At 41.9% G+C, this 20,192-nt stretch overlaps 1 protein-coding gene across 1 annotated transcript in view; it reads left to right on the forward strand.

Moving 5' to 3' along the window:
* The first annotated feature begins 629 nt into the window (after positions 1-629).
* The window catches only part of PTPRZ1 (protein tyrosine phosphatase receptor type Z1), a 276,086-nt gene continuing 256,523 nt past the window's right edge, over positions 630-20,192 (forward strand). Inside the window, 1 exon segment of the mRNA XM_040411638.1 lies at positions 630-859. Coding sequence (XP_040267572.1) covers positions 802-859 — 58 coding nt within the window. The 5' untranslated portion in view covers positions 630-801.

Consider the following 20,192-nt stretch of genomic DNA (forward strand, 5'->3'; position numbering starts at 1 on the left):
AGAGAGCAAAACCCCTTTAAGGCTAGGCCTACATGGTGACATGAAGAACACAGGGGGTCATTTATAAAAACTGCTGTAAAATTGAACTGACTCAGTTGCCCATAGCAACCAATCAGATTCCTGCTTTCATTTTGGAAAGGCGCTCTGAAAAATGTCATCTGATTGGTTGCTATGGGCAACCAATCAGCTTTTGATAAATCTCCTTCCCAGTGTGGCACTGTCAGGCATGCGACTGGTCTGCAGTTTGGCCAAATAGTGGCATGTCAGCAGTTTGCAGGAAAGTCTCTGCAGCAGGTGCCTCTGTGGGGCTTCCTCAGGGGTTGCCCAGCTCCTGCCCGGAGTGTCACAAATGGCATCCTAAAACTACACCCCAATCACCACGTAGCCCCGAGCATGTCACCGGGTCCTATAAAACGGCTTCTGACAGCGTGCCCCCCAGTCATGGTGACCCCTGGAGCCGCCATGCAGGTGACCCGCCGCCGCCGCCGCCTCAGAAATCCGGATTGTTCCCTTCTCCACCCAAAACCTGCTGCAGGGGAGCTCTAGAGGTGAACCAATCAGGTGCCGGGGGGCGTGTCCGCCCCCTCGGTTAACCCCCCGCTGCCCGGCTGCGCTGTGCCCGGGAGGCAGGTTGCGTTCGTTCTTTCTGGTCTTGTCGGTGGATGTGAGCGGGGAGCTGCAGAGAGGGAGCCGGTCATGAAGCGCTGCTAGAGGCGGCACGGGCAGAACGGGTGACCACATAGCAGTGCTCGGGATCTACGTGACATTGGCCGCCGGCGCTGTCCCCACAAAGAGCCCGAGATGTTGCATCCAGGCTGCCTGCTGGCTTGTCTTCAGCTCCTCTCTGTCTGCCAAGTCGGTAAGTGAATGGACTCGGCGGCAGCTGTCCACCTGGTCGGCCAGCGGTGGTCCCATTAGTGGAGAAGCCACAAGGTCATGGGAGGATTGGTAGATCTCAGTCCTGGGAGCCATGATGTGCTCTTCTCATTGACCATCATCTTGTAGCCCTGGAGTGGGATCTGGGCTCTTCACAATGGATATTTGCTGGTCCTGGAGTCCATGAAACCTTCTTTTATAAATGTCTTCTCCTAAGGGAATAGCAATCATCCAGAGCTTGAAGTTTGGTTGTATGAGAGATGTGGCTTCTCATTAGATCTGGAGACCAGGCGCAATATGGAGATACATTGCTTTAGTTGTTTTTCTACATATATGATATACTCTATGATCTATGGAATGTTATGGGACTTAATCCGAAAACCAATAAAACTCTAGATTAAAAAAATCCAAGCAAAAAAAACCTTTATTATAGTTAATTAATAGGACACAATATCAGGTTTAAAATCTACGTAAAGGGTTTCTCCAATAGAAACATTTATCACCATCCACAGCGTAGATGACCAATAATGAGCGTCCCCATACAGTGCACATGCGTGACCATCAGTCCATTCACTTCTAAGGGAGTTATGCTCAGGGACTGAAGATTTAGAATACATTCACGCGACCATATAAATGGGTCTGCATCCATTGCGCAATTTTGTGGAATGGGTGCGGAACCATTCATTTCAATGGACAGCACACTGTGTGTGAATGTACCCTTACTTTAATATATAGCTGTTTACCCGAAGCTCTCTATTTATGACTGGAGGAGATATTTTGGTCCACTACTGGATCAATCCTAGGAAAATCAAATTCCCGACTTCTGCTCTACCCAGCTCCATCAACACAATGCAGGGGATGTTTATGGCCATTTATATGGTTGTCACATTGGATGTCATGGCATCACCTTGCAGTAAATAAAGGCGCAACATTTGGCACGCTAATTCTACTACATCAACATTGGGGAATTAGACTTCCTCGGTGTTACATGAATGGGTTCCACTGTATATATTTGGGAATTGCTATCAATGCGATTCCTCCATATGTAAGTAAGGGTTCTTCATAGGTAAAGCTTCACTTGACATGTTTTCTTCCTACCTATGGCAATGTTAGTACAGTAACTAAGGGTTCGTCATAGATAAACCTTCACTTGACATGTTTTCTTCCTACCTATGGGTACAGTAGAACTGTAACTAAGCGTTTATCATAGGTAAAGCATCACCTCACATGTTTTCTTCCTACCTATGGCCACATTAGAACTTTAAGTAAGGGTTCTTCATAGGTAAAGCCTCACTTGACACATTCTCTTCCTACCTATGGCCATGGTAGCACAGTAAGTAAGGGTTCTTCATAGGTAAAGCTCCACTTGACACATTCTCTTCCTACCTATGACCATGTTAGTACTGTAAGTAAGGGTTGATCATAGGTAAAGCTCCACTTGACATGTTTTCTTCCTACCTATGACCATGTTAGTACAGTAAGTAACGGTTTATCATAGGTAAAGCTCCACTTGACATGTTTTCTTCCTACCTATGGCCATGTTAGTACTGTAAGTAAGGGTTTATCATAGGTAAAGCTCCACTTGATACATTCTCTTCCTAACTATGGCCACGGTAGTACAGTAAGTATAGGGTTCTTCATAGGTAAAGCTCCACTTGACATGTTTTGTTCCTACCTATGGCCATGTTAGTACTGTAAGTAAGGGTTTATCATAGGTAAAGCTCCACTTGATACATTCTCTTCCTAACTATGGCCACGGTAGTACAGTAAGTATAGGGTTCTTCATAGGTAAAGCTCCACTTGACATGTTTTGTTCCTACCTATGGCCATGGTAGCACAGTAAGTAAGGGTTCTTTATAGGTAAAGCATCACTTGACATGTTTTATTCCTACCTATGGCCACGGTAGTACAGTAAGTAAGGGTTCTTCATAGGTAAACATTCACTTGAGATGTTTTGTTCCTACCTATGGCCACGGTAGTACAGTAAGTAAGGGTTCTTCATAGGTAAACATTCACTTGAGATGTTTTCTTCTTACCTATGGCCACGGTAGTACAGTAAGTAAGGGTTCTTCATAGGTAAAGCATCACTTGACATGTTTTCTTCTTACCTATGGCCACGTTAGTAGACAGTTAAACAGGAGAAGAGCATTCGCAGTAGAAGCTGTTTATTGAATGCTGTCTATGGAGTAGAACACAATTCATTACTCACTCCAGTGACTTTAAAAGCACATATCTGAGCAGCAGATCATCTCCCGCCACGTCTCCTAGATACAGCAGGTTTATACAATTGATTTTCTTTTGTGAGCACAAACAGCCTCGCACCAGGGGCCATGTGATGGTCTACAGACACTGCATGCCCCCATAGCTGACACCCAGTGAAATGCTAGGGTGCTCACCTGTGTGTACGTGGCACGATGAATGCAGAATCCAAACCATAAATCAGGTAATGGAAGCTGCATGTGTTCAACCCATTCATTGAGCATTGTGTGCTGGACAGATGGTGACTACCCAAGGAAGCCCGCTGCCTTCATCTACTAATATTTCCATGAATTCAAGTTGACGCTAGAACAATTTTAGGGGTATAATGAATCTGTGACCGTAATAATTAGTCCTCGCTTCCTTAGTTACAGCTGTTTGGAAACATTTAGCATTTTGTGGCCAAATCACATTTGCAGCATTTCCTTTTCGATGCTGATCTAATCTTCATTAGAAGCGATTTATTCCGAGGATAATTTTAGTAATAGGGACTGGATGAGGAGCTGTATTCACTGGCTGCAGACAGTCTGCGCTCCTTCATCCTCAGGATCCTGTTTAGACAAAGGGCTGGAGGACGCTTGTCTTGTTACCTAACATATTCAGCCGTCACAAAGCAGACCATCTACAGAAGGCTGTAAACTGCGCAGTACCACGCAGATAGGAACAGCTCTTACATTGCAAATGACATCAGATGCTGGAGGAAAATGAATGGCCATACGGTGGGAATGGGTCCCTGCTGCTCTCCTAAAGGTTGGGTATTCATAGGGGTATTGATGAGGTTTCTCCTACATTACATTGTTGATATGCATTCAGCATCTCGTTGTCAAGATGCAATTTCTACCATTTAAGCAACATCCGTAGTATTATTTATAGTCACTTATTTCTCCCCTTTTGCCTTTAACCTAGAACATGACCCAAATAAAGGGGAAGACTGCATGTTATATCTGTGGAATGTAAAGCATCACTATTAGCCGGCTGCTATAGTAACCAGGGAGACCATCATTCTTAGCATAATTAACTGTAATGTGCATATTTAGATTATATATATATATCTATATATATATATATATATCTCTCTATCAACAAAAGTAGGGTATTGTTATAAATTTTGTTCCAATGTACACATTTACTGCAACATGCAAGAAGAGACTCTTCTCGGGGTATTAAAGCTGGCTAAAAGGAGAACCAGTGGCAACCAATCACAGCACAGCTTTCATTTTACCAGTGCAGTTTAAGAAGTGAAAACTGCGCTGTGATTGGTTGCTAGGGGCAACAAAGACACTTTCTTTTAGACTCCTCTAAACATATGAGTCAGATGAGTATCTGCGGTCCTTGAATTGTGGTCCATGTGAGGGCCGCATTTCCCAGACCTGAACTCACTGCATCATAATAATCTATTGATGCTGTGAGTTCCAGCCTGACCGTGAGTCTACCGTACTGTATTCAATGCATCATTTAGGTAGGCACAGTAGATATGTGGTCGGCCTGGAAATCATAGCATCATAGATCATTATGATGCAGTGAGGTCAGGTGAAGCACTGTGGACGGCCCGGGAAATGCAGCCGTCCCATGGATGTCCCCTTAGCAGATCCGTAAGCAGATGGCAATGGAAGGCCATGTGTTTGCATCTGCTTTAGGCCTCATGCACTCGACCGTTCTGTTTTTTGCGGTTCGCGAGCGGCCCATTGTACAAATGCCTATTCTTGTCCGCAAAACGGACAAGAATAGGACATGCTATATTTTATTTGCGGGGCCATGGAACGGAGCAATGGACGCGGACAGCACACGGAGTGCTGTCAGCATCTTTTGCGGCCCCATTGAAGTGAATGGGTACGCATCCGAGCCGCAAAAAATGCGGCTCGGATGCGGACCACAACAACAGTCGTGTGCATGAGGCCTTACAGAGACTTCAGTGTTAAAAAAAAAATTATTATTATTTTTTTTTTAACAAAAGCAGGGTCTAGCACGTTATTGTGTCCAGGAACATTGAAGTCTTTATAAAACAGACTCCTCGGTTGGTATCCATCTGCATCCATTTTTTGGGTATCTGTTAAATGGATCTGCTGTGCGGACAATAGAAATGTGAAGTGAACCCAGCCTGGCGGTTTTATCTGATTTTACATTATATTTAGTGTTTGTGTTTGGTGAAGCATCCAAAGCGGAATTTGGTCTGAAGTTTAGGAAAACTTCGGTTCTAAACAAATCTGAATATCCTCGCGCTTCGTGGTAACGAATCAGTTTTCCTAAAATGGCTGCTGCACTTGTTAGGCTACTTTCACACTAGCGTTGTTTAAATCCGGCGTTCAATTCCGACACCGGAACTGCCCGCCGGATCCGGAAAAACGTGTGAAAATGGATTACATTTGAATCCTGATCACAATGAAAACATGCATTGGAAAAAACGGATCCGCCATTTATGGACTTTAACTTTTTTTTCAAATTTTTCGGGTTTAACATGCAAAAGCCGGATCCGATTTGACTGAACACACAGCGTTCAGGATTTTTGGCCGGAGGTAAAAATACAACATGCTACGGTTTTCAGAAAAGCCTGATCAGTCAAAAAGACTGAACTGAAGACATCCTGATGCATCCTGAACGGATTACTCTCCATTCAGAATGCATTAGGATAAAACTGATCAGTTCTTTTCCGGATTTGAGCCCCTAGGACGGAACTCAGTGCTGGAAAAGAAAAACGCTAGTGTGAAAGTACCCTTAGAATGTCAAAGTAAGTGTAGAGAAGACAGAGCACTATAAAACCCTGATCCCACACGGTCGCTGCCATTTTCCTGTGAGCTTAGGGAGAGACATGACAAGACGCTCAGCACTAGGGACAGTGTAGCTGCAAACTGTTAACAGAGTGTAGAACAATATTGAAGAGGGAGAGCGTAGGAGACTGCTGAACTACGGACTCTGCTACAATTTCTCACCATGTACATAACTGTGCTAACCCAATCTGTTAGCTCTACAGTTACTGTGTCGTCAGTGTTACAGGCAGTACTAATTTATCGCCGTGTACATAAGTGTGCAGTGCACCAATATTCATAGTTAATCTATTCTGTTAGCTGTAGAGTTACTGTACGTCAGTATTACAGGCCAATGTTACTTCTAGGCAGAGTGGCCTGGGTATACACAATTTATAGCAATTCGTAACAAATCAAAATTCTTGTCGAACTTCCGCGAAGCTGCTCAAAATTTCGCTCATCTATAATTATATTCATGAGGACGTTCACTTGTTATGTTATAGAAAAACCTTTTGACCCCTTCTTGCATTATGTACGTGAGCGAATGCGGCTCCTTGCCGCATCCTCACGTGCATGTACGTGATTGGATCGGGCCGGGCCCCTGCTGCATCCGCCGGCATCGGTGTGTGTGCGTTGATGCCGGCGGATTAACCCTTTCACGTGCGGCGGTCAGCGCTGACCGTGGCGTGTGCGGGGTATACATAGAAAGAGGGCTCCCTCTGACTCCATCACCCCCCGCGCTATGCTGGCAGGGGGTCGATGGTTGCCATGGCAGCCGTAAGGCATCGGAGCTGCCAAACTACGGAAGCCCAGGAGATCTAGCCTGAGGGCTGGGTCTCCTAGGCAACTGTCAGCGTCTTACTGTGTGAGACACTGACAGTTCAATTCAGTACAATATGGAATGTATTGTACTGAATTGAAACAGGGATCAAACCCTGAAAAGATGAAGTCCCACAGTGGGACAAATATAAAAAGTAAAATAAAGTGTAAAAAAAAAAGCGTCCTTTTTCCAAAATAAAGTAAATTTTTTAAAATAAAAAATAGGGAAAAAAAGAAAAGTAGACCTATTACATATCGCTGCGTCCGTATAGACATAAAAATATCACATGACCTAACCCCTCAGGTGAACACAGTCAAAAAAGTAAAATAAAAACTGCTAAAAAAACCTTTTTTTGTCACCTTACATCGCTAAAAGTGTAACACCAAGCGACCAAAAAGGCGTATGCCCCCAAAAATAGTACCAATCTAACAGTCACCTCATCCCGCAAAAAATGAGCCCCTAACTAAAACAATCGCCCAAAAAAAAAAATATGGATCTCAGACTATGGAGACACTAAAACATGATTGTAATGACCGGCGTCACGCAAAGGGAGGGAAATGGGAAGGCCCTGTCCAAGGGAGAGGGAAAGATGGTGACCCCTAACTCACCTTGAGGCTGGCACTTGACTGCCCTGACGTCTCTAGACGGGTTCCTCACCCGTACGCCGATCACGTGCCTAAACCCTGGCTTTCCCTAAGATGAGCCCGGATAGTGAATGGGGCGGTGGGATCACTAGTCCGCACCACTGACACTAAAAGGAAAACACCAAGGAGAGGACAGACAATACAGACAAACATATAATCCCAGGTGGGCGACAACAGCAGACCACCAAGGCCCAACAGGGATCCGGAGGGTAACGTTCTGGAACAACAACCAGGGAACACAGCTACACAGCTCCAGTGGGTCAGTATAGAAGTCCAGGCAGGAAGCTCTATATCTGGCAACCAGAGAAGTGGGAGAGGGGAATATAAGGAGGTTGGGAAAGCTGGACAAGAAACAGCTGAGGAGGAGAAGCTACGGATCCCTGAGTGAGACAAAAAGGATTGCAAGGCAAACCCAGAAAGCTACCATTACGAAACAGCACTGTCTTTGTACATAGAACACGCAGCCACCCGCTGCGACTTCCTGACCCCGGGTATAACGGAGTCAGGCGTGGCTCTTGACACCCTCGTGACAATGATTTTCTTTTTGTTTCAAAATATTAGTGTATAAAACTTTTAATTAATAAAAAAAAGTAGACATATTAGGTATTGACACGTCTGTAGCGACTTGCTCTATAAAAAAAAATCACATGACCTAACCTCTCAGATGAACACCGTAAAAAAAAAAAACAACGAAAAAACGTGTTAAAAAACTCATTGTTTGTCACGTTACATGACAAAAAGTGTAATACCAAGCAATCAAAAAGTCATACACACTACAAAATTGTACCAATAAATCAGTCATCTCATCCTGCAAAAAATGAGCCCCTACATAAGACAGTTGCCCCCAAAAAAATAAAAATAAATGGCTTTCAGAACATGGAGACATAAATATAATTTTTTTTTTTTCAAAAATGCTTTGTTATGTAAAACTGAAACAAACAACCAAAAAAAGTAGTCCTATTTGGTATTGTCGCGTCTGTAACAACCTGCTCTATAAAAATAGCACATGATCTAACCTGTCAGATGAACATTGTAAATAACAAAAAATAAAAATGGTGCCAAAACAGCAATTTTTTTGTTACCTTGCCTCACAAGAAGTGTAATTTTAGAGCAACCAAAAATCATATGTACCCTAAAATAGTACCAATAAAACTGCTACCTTATCCCGTAGTTTCCATCAGGGGGTCTTCAAATGTGACATGGCACTCCAAAAACCATATGGCGTTCCTTTCCTTCTGCACCCTGCCGTGTGCCCGTACAGCAGTTTACGATCACAAATGGGGTGTATTTGTAATTTACAGAATCAGGGTAATAAATATTGAGTTTTGTTTGGCTGTTAACCCTTGCTTTGTTTGTTGCTGGAAAAAAAATGGATTAAAATGGAAAATCTGCCAAAAAAGTGAAATTCTGAAATTTCATCTCCATTTTCATTTAATTCTTGTGGAACACCTAAAGGGTTAACAAGGTTTGTAAAATCAGTTTTGAATACCTTGAGGGGTGTAGTGTCTAAAATGGGGTCATTTTTGGGTGGTTTCTATTATGTAAGCCTCGCAAAGTGACTTCAGACTTGAACTGGTCCTTAAAGTGGGTTTTGGAAATTTTCGGAAAAATTTCAAGATTTGCTTCTACGTCCCCAAAAAATAAAATGACATTCACAAAATGATTCAAACATGAAGTAGACATATGGGGAATGTAAAGTAATAACTATTTTGGAGGTATTACTGTCTATTATAAAACTAGAGAAATTGAAATGTGGAAATTTTTTAAGAAAATTGGCAAATTTGGTATTTTTTTGTATTTATTTGGTATAAATAAAAATGAAATTGTCATGAAGTACAATGTGACGAGAAAACAATCTCAGAATGGCCTGGAGAAGTAAAAGTGTTTTAAAGTTGTTACCAAATAAAGTCACACATGTCAGATTTGCTAAAAATGGCATGGTAAGGTAAAAACTAGCTTGGTCTTGAAGGGGTTAATCCTGCCGCCTAAGGTTTTAGAATTTGGCAACTATGTAGAAAGTATAGGAAAACTATGCAGAGATCATTTTGTAATGAATTAAGGGGAAAGAAGCAGAACATTGGAAGACAGAAAGCATGCCAACACCTTTTTCTCTTTTAATATATATGTAAATTTCTACATGACAGTCCACATGCATGCTTTTAATTAACTATGCTTAATCTGCCATAGAATGTCAAGTATTTCCCAATAAATTAGACAAGTCTATACTGAATGTATGAACTGTAAATCCCTCCCTAATATAGAGACAACCTTGGGATGGGCAAAGTGGGAAACTGCCTAGGACCCTTCATATTCATATTCAACAGCATAGAATTTAATATGAGACACTGGGGAGGATTTATTAAACTGTCTTAGTTGCCCAAAGCAACCAATCAGAGTCCTCCTTACATTTTCCAAAGGAGCTGTGAAAACTTAAAGGTGCAATCTAACTGGTTGCTATTGGCAACTAAGCAAGTTTTTCTTTCCACCAGTTTTGATAAATCTCCCCACTGGGTGTGCAATTCAGTCTTTAAAGGAGTTGTCTCACTTCAGTAAGTAGCATTTATTATGTAAAGAAATTTAATACAAGCCACCTACTAATGTAATCTCGTTGGAATGGAAAAGAACTGTACAAGAAAGATGGTTTGCATCTTTCTCTCAAGGGAACGAATTTCCTCAGTGAACAGTTCAAAGTATTTGCTAAGGAGCATTTAAACTAGGAAATGGGGGGGGGGGGGCAAAAGAGTGATAATCCAGCAGGCCGACTGCCCCCTGGAACAATGCCAGAAGATTCCAGTAGCACATAGGTTAAGAAATGACAAGCTCAGCCTTGTCTACAAATGCTCACAGTTTAGGGAATAAGATCAATAAACTTGAGTCTATAATGGCATCTGAGAATATAGATTTAGTGGCTGTTACTGAGACATGATTAAATGGGAGTAATGACTGGGATATATCAATACCAGGGTTTTCTCTATATAGGAAAGACAGAGAAGGCAAGGAAGGGGGAGGGGTGGCCCTGTATGTGAAAGATAGCATACAATCTAATTTAATACAAGTTAGCGAGACCAATTTAGAGTCAGTTTGAGTTACCTTGCAGCTTGATAATCATAAGGTAACTCTTGTAGGTGTGATATATAGACCACCTAGCCAAGTCAAAGAATTAGATGATCTACTAGTTGAGGAAATAGCTAAAATGACATTGTAAGGGAAAGTTATCATTATGGGAGACTTTAATTTTCCTGATGTAAACTGGAAAACCAAAATAGCTAGTTCTGCCAGGAGTACAGATATTCTAATTTCCCTACTGGGATTATCTCTATAGCAAGTAGTTGAGGAGCCAACCCGGAAGGAGGCCATTTTAGATTTAGTATTCACAAATGGGAATTTGGTATCTGATATTACTGTAGGGAAAAGCTTGGGATCTAGTGATCACCAGTCAGTGTGGTTTACTATAAGTACAGTGACTGAGTCACACCACACAAAAACAAAAGTTTTTAGATTTTAGAAAAACTGACTTTTTTTTCTAAAATTTGATTAGTGGTATACGAGTCCCTATCAGATTGGAACAGTTTCAATGGAGTCCAGGAGAAATGGGACTACTTAAAAGTGGCACTATTGAAGGCAACAGATAATTGCATTAGGCTTGTCAGTAAAAGCAAAAAAAAAGGAAGAGACCACTGTGGTAGTCAGCAGAAGTGGACAAAATCATTAAAAACCAAAAGATAGCATTTAGTAATTATAAAAAAAAAAAAAACAGGATGACAGGCAAATTTATACGATTAGGCAAGTTATAAGAGCTTCTAAAGCACAGGCAGAAGAAAAATTTGCTCAGTCAGTGAAAAAAGGCGATAAGACATTCTTCAGATACATAAATGAAAAAAGGAAACTAAAACAAAGAATTACCAAATTAAAAACAAAAGAAGGAAGGTATATGGAAGAAGATAAAGAACTAGCTAACTGCCTCAATGAATACTTCTGTTCAGTTTTTGCAAAGAAAAATAAAGGAAAAGGACCTCAGTTAGGAAAGAAGACTAATGAATCGATTGATGCATGTGTCTTTACAGAGGAAGAGGTTCTAAGTCAGCTGTCTAAAATTAACACAAATAAGTCATAGGGGCCTGATGGAATACACCCAAATCTATTGAAAGAGCTTAGCGGTGTACTAGCAAAACCATTAACAGATTTATTTAACCAATTACTGGTAACAGGAGTCGTCCCAGAAGATTGGAAATTAGTAAATGTTGTGCCCATTCACAAAAAGGTAGTAGGGAGGAATCGGGCAACTATAGGCCAGTAAGCCTGACATCAATAGTAGGGAAATTAATGGAAACCATACTTAAGGAGAGGATTGTGGAACATCTAAAATCCCATGGATTGAAAGATGAAAAACAACATGGGTTTACTTCAGGGAGATTATGTCAAACTAATATTATAGATTTTTTTGATTGGGTGACTAAAATAATAGCTGGCGGAGGTGCAGTAGACATCGCTTATCTAGACTTTAGTAAGGCTTTTGATACTGTCCCACATAGAAGGCTTATCAATAAACTGCAGTCTTTGTGCTTGGACTCCCATATTGTTGAATGGATTAGGCAGTGGCTGAGGGACAGACAACAGAGGGTTGTAGTCAATGGAGTATATTCAGACCATGGTCTTGTTACCAGTGGGGTACCTCAGGGATCTGTTCTGGGACCCATATTGTTTAATATCTTTATCAGCGAAATTGCAGAAGGCCTCAATGGTAAGGGGTGTCTTTTTGCTGATGACACAAAGATTTGTAACAGGGTTGATGTTCCTGCAGGGATACACCAAATGGAAATGATTTAGAAACCTAGAATGTGTCGGCAGATAAGAACCATTTGGCCCATCTATTCTGCCCAATATACTGAATACTAGGAATAGCCCTTGGCCCTATCTTATATGAAGGATGGCATTATGCCTATCCCATGCATGCTTAAACTCCTTCACTGTATTTGCAGCTATCACTTCTGCAGGAAGGCTATTCCATGCATCCACTACTCTCTTAGTAAAGTAATACTTCCTGATATTACTTTTTAAACCTTTGCCCCTGTAATTTAAAACTATGTCCTCCTTGTAGCAGTTTTTCTTCTTTTAAATATTATCTCCTTTTTTACCTTGTTGATTCCCTTTATGTATTTAAAAGTTTCTATCATATCCCCTCTGTCTCGTCTTTCTTCCAAGCTATACATGTTAAGGTCCTTTATTCTTTCCTGGTAAGTTTTGTCCTGCAATCCATGTACTAGTTTAGTAGCTCTTCTCTGAACTCTCTCCAAAGTATCAATATCCTTCTGGAGATATGGTCTCAGTACTGAGCACAATACTCCAGATGAGGTCTCACTAGTGCTCTGTAGAGCGGCATGAGCACCTCCCTCTTTCTACTGGTAATGCCTCTCCCTATACACCCAAGCATTCTGCTAGCATTTCCTGCTGTTCTATGACATTGTCGGCCTACCTTTAAGTCTTCTGAAATAATGACCCCTAAATCCCTTTTCTCAGATACTGAGGTTAGGACTGTATCACTGATTTTATATTCTGCTCTTGGGTTTTTACGCCCCAGGTGCATTATCTTGCACTTATCCACATTAAATTTTAGTTGCCAGATTTTTGACCATTCCTCTAGTTTTCCTAAATAGACCACCTAGCCAAGTCAAAGAATTACTTTACTGAGAGAGTAGTGGATGCATGGAATAGCCTTCCTGCAGAAGTAGTAGCTGCAAATACAGTGAAGGAGTTTAAGCATGCATGGGATAGGCATAAGGCCATCCTTCATATAAGATAGGGCCAAGGGCTATTCATAGTATTCAGTATATTGGGCAGACTAGATGGGCCAAATGGTTCTTATCTGCCGACACATTCTATGTTTCCATGGTTATGACCACTCTGCAATCCATCAGTGGTGGCCGTACTTGCACACTATAGGAAAAAGCACAAGCCTATGTGTGGTCCCGGCCACCAGAGAGGCTGACTCATTTTCCTATAGTGTGCAAGCATGACCACCACTGCTGGATTGCAGGGTGGTTGTAACCATTGAGACGAGCAGTGTATTATGTGATGGAATAATGAATCCAGCCAGTGAAGGAAGCAATATGGACAATCACAATACAAGTGCCTTGTATTAACTTTCTTTACATGATAAATGCCACTTACTGAAGTGAGACAACCTCTTTAATAGGGTGGTGAAAGTGAGATGGGTCACATGACAGAGAAAAAACCCAATTAAGAATAACAATGTTAAAGGGGTTGACCCATCTTGCCGTTTCCAGGGTGAGATGGGACCAAGCGCCAGTCCCATACAACAAAGCAGGCTGTCACTCTGCTGTTTCTCCCATTGTTGCAAATGGGGGCTTTACAAACAGCGTAGCAGAACTGCTGCTGCCATAACTAAAGGAGTTCCAGAAGCAGTGCACCTTGTTCTGCTATGCTGCTTCGGTACATTTGTAGACATAAGTTAGGTCACTTTTGTAAATGTTCTGCCCAAGTTTCAAAATGGGATTCTAATAGGTGTGGCCAACCACCATACCATATTCATGAGCAAGGGCCTGTACCCTGTTAAAGTGATACCTCAGCAGGTAAACAATGACGGTATGGCTGAGCTGGCACAACGAGAGCCTTCTGTTCAACCAGCGGGGGTGCCAAGTGTCTGACCCCCGCCAATCTGATATTGATGACCTATCCTGAAAATAGGTCATCAATAGTAAAATACGGCAAAACCCCTATAAGTCTGTGGTATATATTAGCCTGGTGCACCTTCCTTTGCAACCAACTTACCATTTCCAGGGAGTGAAGGGCACCAATGTATACAGACATACATCAATGTTGTCAGTCATTGTCCACCGTTTTAACTGTTGTTTTTTTAAAACAGCAGAACGGGGCAGATTTACTAAGCCTGTAGGTGGCCTAAACTTACAGTGAACAGGCTGTCTGCACTAGATTTACCACAGGAGCTCAGGCTGGATGATAATTGTGGTGAACAGCTAGACACTTCTCTCTGACTCTCTATAACTATAAATTGGCTAAGGGCTTGTTGACATTTGCATTAGAGACCCCATTGGGGTTGTAAAAAAGACCGGACAAAATATTCTGTGTGCATGTTTAAAAAAAAAAATTGAATAAAACAATGGAAATACAAAGCGGTGATATGAGCTTACAATTTTTATGCCCCTTTACCACTAAACATTTTCCACTTCTCAAGTAAGTTGGAAAAGTTGTAGAAACCATAGTTGTGCCAATATGCTCTACTTTTTAGACTGATTCTAGGTGCAGACAATTACCGTAAATCTGGGCCAATATGTTTTCTAGTATACTGAACTTGTGGTTATAAATGTTCATGTGTTTATATGGTTGTTGATATTCTGAGAAATAAGTGAATATTGTGTTCAGTTTGAGATTGTGAACCACATGCAAACAAGAGAGAATTTGATTGGCTGTCCATCTTTCGTTCTTTGGACATTGTGACATCAGACACATTATATAAGGAGCTGCAGAGCTAACATTCTCTTGAGGGTTGTAGTTGACAGTGCAGTATTTTCAGTGTTTGTGAGCAGTTTGTACGCATTGAATATGGACAGTGAGGACTACCCAGATGAGAAATGGAGGAAGAAAGTCGAGGAGGCAGAGCCAGCATTCTGGCCTTCTCAATTTGGAGAGGTCTTTTGGCCCAGTCTAGAGACCATTCCTGAAGAGGAAGAGAATGAGGAAGGAGAGTGGACACAGGATGGCGAGGAAGAGAATGGAGATATGGACAAGCAAGACAACATCATTGGACTAAGAAGATTCCAAAATTGCTTTGACCTTGATGAAATCGGTGAGGAAGAGGAGGAAAGTGAAAAGATCCATAAGAGAAGAAAGTGGTGGATTCCAAAATGTCTAAGAAAGAACAACAGTAGTAGAGGAAAGGCCCAGAAGTCGGGATTTCTTTGTGCAGTCTTCTGCTGTTGCAACATCAGGACATTTGAATAAAGGACTTAACATCAAAAACAGTTCCACCATGATAAAATCAGACGTTCATTATAACATCAGTATTGAATGATAATCTTGGACTTACCATCTTCATCAGTGACCAGGCACCTGACATAAGACCTGCAGGGCTGGAGATACCGTGAACATATCATTTGAGAGTTTTTAAGCATTCACGGATTTAATGTTCATTATTTATTGTTGTTGTTTTTATTTGATTAACGCTTAAAAAATAAAATCGTTTTCTCTCAGCTGATGTGCTTTCTGTCTGGTATATTGTGGTCAAATCTTGTTAGTTGTGGAATGTGGGGAGGGTAGAAGATCTGGGTTACATCCTTTGTGGGAGCTGTATTCATGGCTATATTAGCTAGTTAGAGAATCTGTCACCAGTTTGAGGGTGTCCTAAGGGAAACATAAACTAGTGACAGATCCCTACTTTCTTTAGTTGACCCAGCCGCTTTGCTAAAACCGTGTATTTCATGCCGATGAGTCCCATATTTATAAGCTCCTGGCTTTTTCTGCCCACCTGCTGCTGATTCAGTTGGAAAAAACTGTTAGTGGCAGGGGGCACAGAAAGCCAGGAGCTCATGAATATCAGGACTCGTTAGCATGTACTGGAGCTGTAAGGACCCGTTTACACGGCATTTTTTATCTCATAATTTTGATGTGGACAGCCGCACTGAAATGTTGCCAAAAACCCATTGGCAGCCGCGTCCTTTCTTCCTCCCAACACCGGACATGTCCCTTTCCATATTTAATGTAGGCATACAGATGTCATGGGGTGGGTGGATCAGAACATATAGCCGCTAACTAGATGTGGCACTAGTGAATTTGTTGCATGATAAGGGAATATGCTCAATTTTACCTCCACAGGCAGTAATGTAAAAGAAAAATGTGGATGATATGATAATGTGGATCCTGAGAATAGGTCATCAATATTAAAATCCTGGAAAACTCCTTTAATTTTCTTTGTAGAAAGGTGTGTGTAATATATATACTGTAATGTGCATTACATATATTTACATTTTCTTGCAATAATTGATAGCTCTACTAGGATTAAAGTGTTTTAGCAGGGAATCCCTTAGGCTAGATTCACACTAGCGACATATTTTCTGTGCTGTGATCAGATTTCTGCTGGTCCCCATTATAGTTAATGGGGCAGTTTGGCAACGGTGTAGCTTCTGGCAATGCAGGAATGCAGAGAGATCTGGCAGGTTATTCCATGCCATTAAGTACAAGCTCTAGTGCAAAACTAGCCGTACTGTTTTAGATCAGGTAGGTATTGTTTAACATAGTAATGTAAAATTTGTCCTTACAGTACCTTTTAAAATCACTGGCTAAATTGGTGCCATCATTGAGGTTGAAATGTGACCACTGTGGTCAATGATTGACTGTCATTAAGACAACAAGTCATTGCTACAGTGGAGTAAAGAAAGACCAGTCGTGTCAGACTGGAGTATTTTGGCCAACCAGTATATTCCTTCCCTTTTTCAGCTCTGGCAGCTATGGTCTGTCCTTCACTTCTTCTAATCCTAATAAGTGGAGGATGAGGAGATACTTTGGTGCAAAGCATCAAATCCAGCCATATTCATTGTGCTCAGGCTCTTTGTATCTCTGTACTGAAGTCTATCCTGGTGTGCTCTACTTCTCTAATGCACCACTGACTGGCTGCCCCTCGTTCTGCTCCCAGGAATAAAATTTAGGAGAGTGCAAAAGGCACAGTCATTGATATCACACACATTTTCAGCCACATAAGTAGAAGGGATCAGCAGAGGCATCACACCCCAGACCAGACCCCAAAATTAAGTTAGACCTCAGACCAGACCTCCTGAATAAATCCAGCTCCTAGACTACAAAATGAGCACAGACCAGAGCAAATAAAAATGTGGCACTCCATCAGTTGAAAATAAAGACGTGTATGAATGTCTCATGTAATACCAGATAATTGCAATAACTCTCCTTTCTTCTTATTCATGATGTATAAACCAGCCTTAGGCCTCATTCACATGTCAATGTTTGGCCAGTGGCTTCCATCAGTGACAGCCCAAACCATTGCAGGTCAAAAACACAGAACAGGTTCAGATCTTTCCATTATACCTTATCACTTGTGTAGAATCTGCTCCTGGTTTTGGCTATACATCACTTTCTATCTTTCTAAATCTATCTAATATCTATCTACCTAATATCTATATATAATCTGTCTACTGCATCACCCAAACAATAGCAACCGTATGCTTACCACCATCCATATGCTGGCTGAAGGGGCCCACCTCTACCTCCTAGATTTACAGAGTCCCCTGCCACCACCACACATACTAAGGGGGGCCCCTCACCCATAAATTCAGGCTTTGTTTACACAGCACCAGAGCCTTCTGTCAAAGGTTTGCATAGTGAGACCATAGTGAGAAGGCTGGGTTGTAGGCCACTGGGTAGTCGCACAGTGGCATGCGTTTCAAGTAACCTCCCATTATTATTTAAAAAAGAAGTATATCATATGCTTATATATACATATCTAAGTATGTCATATCATTTTTTTCTCACACTTTCTGCATTAAATAGCATTGTCTAATGTGCTATTCTATACTTAAAAAAATTGGCTAGCTGACACATACAGGCCAGATGTATGCACAAAGGTACATCCCCTTGGCCTTCGCTGGGTGAAATGGGGACTATTGATACATTGAGTAAATGTGCTAGAGGCTTTCCCAGTGCATATACTTATTAACTGAGCTCTCTGTCATAATTGACTAAGGGTACCCGTCCATCACCACCCATTTGCTGACAGTAGTGGGAGATCCCTCTGTAGGTGCATGGATGGTGAGGAAAGTATGGGTGATATGTAATGCTTCTATTACCTTAATTCACCTTTCCTGCCATGCTTTGGTTGTATTATTATTATTATTATTTATTATTAAAGCGCCAATTATTCCATAGCGCTGTACATATGAAAAAGGGTATACATACATAATACAGACAATTGCACTAAGCATAAACAAGACTAGTTACAAACTGGTACAGAAGGAGAGCGGGCCCTGCCCGTGAGGGCTTACAATCTACATGGTATGGGAGAAGGACACAGTAGGTGCGGGTGAAGTTGGTCATGGCGGTATAGAGGCAGCAGGGTCACTGGTTGTAGGCTTGTCTGAAGAGGTGGGTTTTCAGGTTTCTTTTGAAGGATTCCACTGTAGGTGAGAGTCTGATATGTTGGGGTAGCGAGTTCCAGAGTGTGGGGGATGCACGGGAGAAATCTTGAAGGCGATTGTGGGAAGAGGTGATAAGAGGAGAGAAGGAGGTCCTGTGAGGATCGGACATTGCGTGTGGGGATGTATCGGGAAAGTAGCTCAGAGATGTAGGGAGGGGACAGGTTGTTGACGGCCTTGTATGTATTTGCTAGTATTGTAAACTGAATTCGCTGGGCAATGGGGCGCCAGTGAAGGCATTGGCAGAGGGGAGAGGCAGAGGGGTAACAGGGTGAGAGGTGGATTAGTTGGGCAGCAGAGTTGAGGATAGATTGGAGGGGTGTGAGAGTGCTAGATGGAAGGCCACAGAGGAGAATGTTGAAGTAGTCTAGGCAGGAGATGATGAGGGCATGTACAAGCATTTTCGCAGATTCAATTTAAGGAAGGCACGGATGTGGGAGATTTTTTTGAGTTGGAGGTGGCAGGTGGTGGAAAGGGCTTGGATGTGTGGTCGGAAGGAGAGGGCAGAATCCAAGGTCACTCCAAGGCAGCGGACTTGGTTGACCGGGGAGAGTGTGCAGCCATTGATCGTGATAGATAGGTCTGTTGGGGGGGCTGAGCAAGATGGGGGGGAAAGATTATGAATTCTGTTTTATCCATGTTAAGTTTTAGAAAGCGAGAGGAGAAGAAGGGTGATATAGAAGATAGACAGTGTGGGATTCTGGATAGTAAGGTGGTGATTTCTGGACCAGAGAGGTAGATTTGTGTGTCGTCAGCATAAGAGTGATACTGAAAGCCATGGGACTCTATGAGATGTCCCAGGCCAAAAGTGCAAATACAGAAGAGCAGGGGTCCTAGGACAGAGCCTTGTGATCCAGGAGAGGGCCAGGTCAGTGATGCCAAGATATAAGAGAGTTTGCAACAGAAGGAAGTGGTGGACAGTGTCAAAGGCATAGGACAGGTCAAGGAGAAGGAGGACAGAGTAATGTTTGTATACCTTTTTTCAACTTTACTAACTGTGTAACTATATAAATGTACGGATGATGGTGGTGCAGGAGAAACACCACACCTCATATACTGGTCTGGGGCAAAAACAAGCATAGTACTAATTGACTAGAGCTCAGCCAACCACTGTTAGGCTTAAATCCAGCACCATTTCCGCAGGTTATTCAGTAATCCAGAAAGCAGTGCCAATGAGTGTAGACAGTACAGGCGGTGGTGCAGTGTGGCAGAAACTCCTGGGTCTGGCCAACACTGTTCCCAGTTAGATGCAAGCTGCAGGATGCAGTTTTATTGTCCATCAAAACGGAACAACTATTGAATTTAAATTTTCCTACTACCCCCATTCTCAAAGCTGCGCTGATATACACAGTCCGTTGTGTGGTGCTAACATAATGGAGAGGACTCCTGTGTCGTTTTTCCCCAAATCCAATACTTTGTACTCTGATAGGGCTCTGTAAATTTAATGCACATTCATAAAGCTGGCGTTTTATGTTCAGGGGCTCAGAAATTATATCTGATTACTCAAATGATTTAGCAATAAAGAAATATATTTTCACAGTTTCCTCTTCTCTAGTAGAGAAGATAACACTTAGAGTTCAGTGTTCAGCTACATTAAAGCATACTGTTATTCAAATATGCTGTATTATAGCTTAAATGAAAAAGTAGAGTAAACTTAAAGGGGTTTTCCAGGATTTTA

Source organism: Bufo bufo, chromosome 1, assembly GCF_905171765.1.
Source record: "Bufo bufo chromosome 1, aBufBuf1.1, whole genome shotgun sequence".
Lineage (NCBI taxonomy): Eukaryota > Metazoa > Chordata > Amphibia > Anura > Bufonidae > Bufo > Bufo bufo.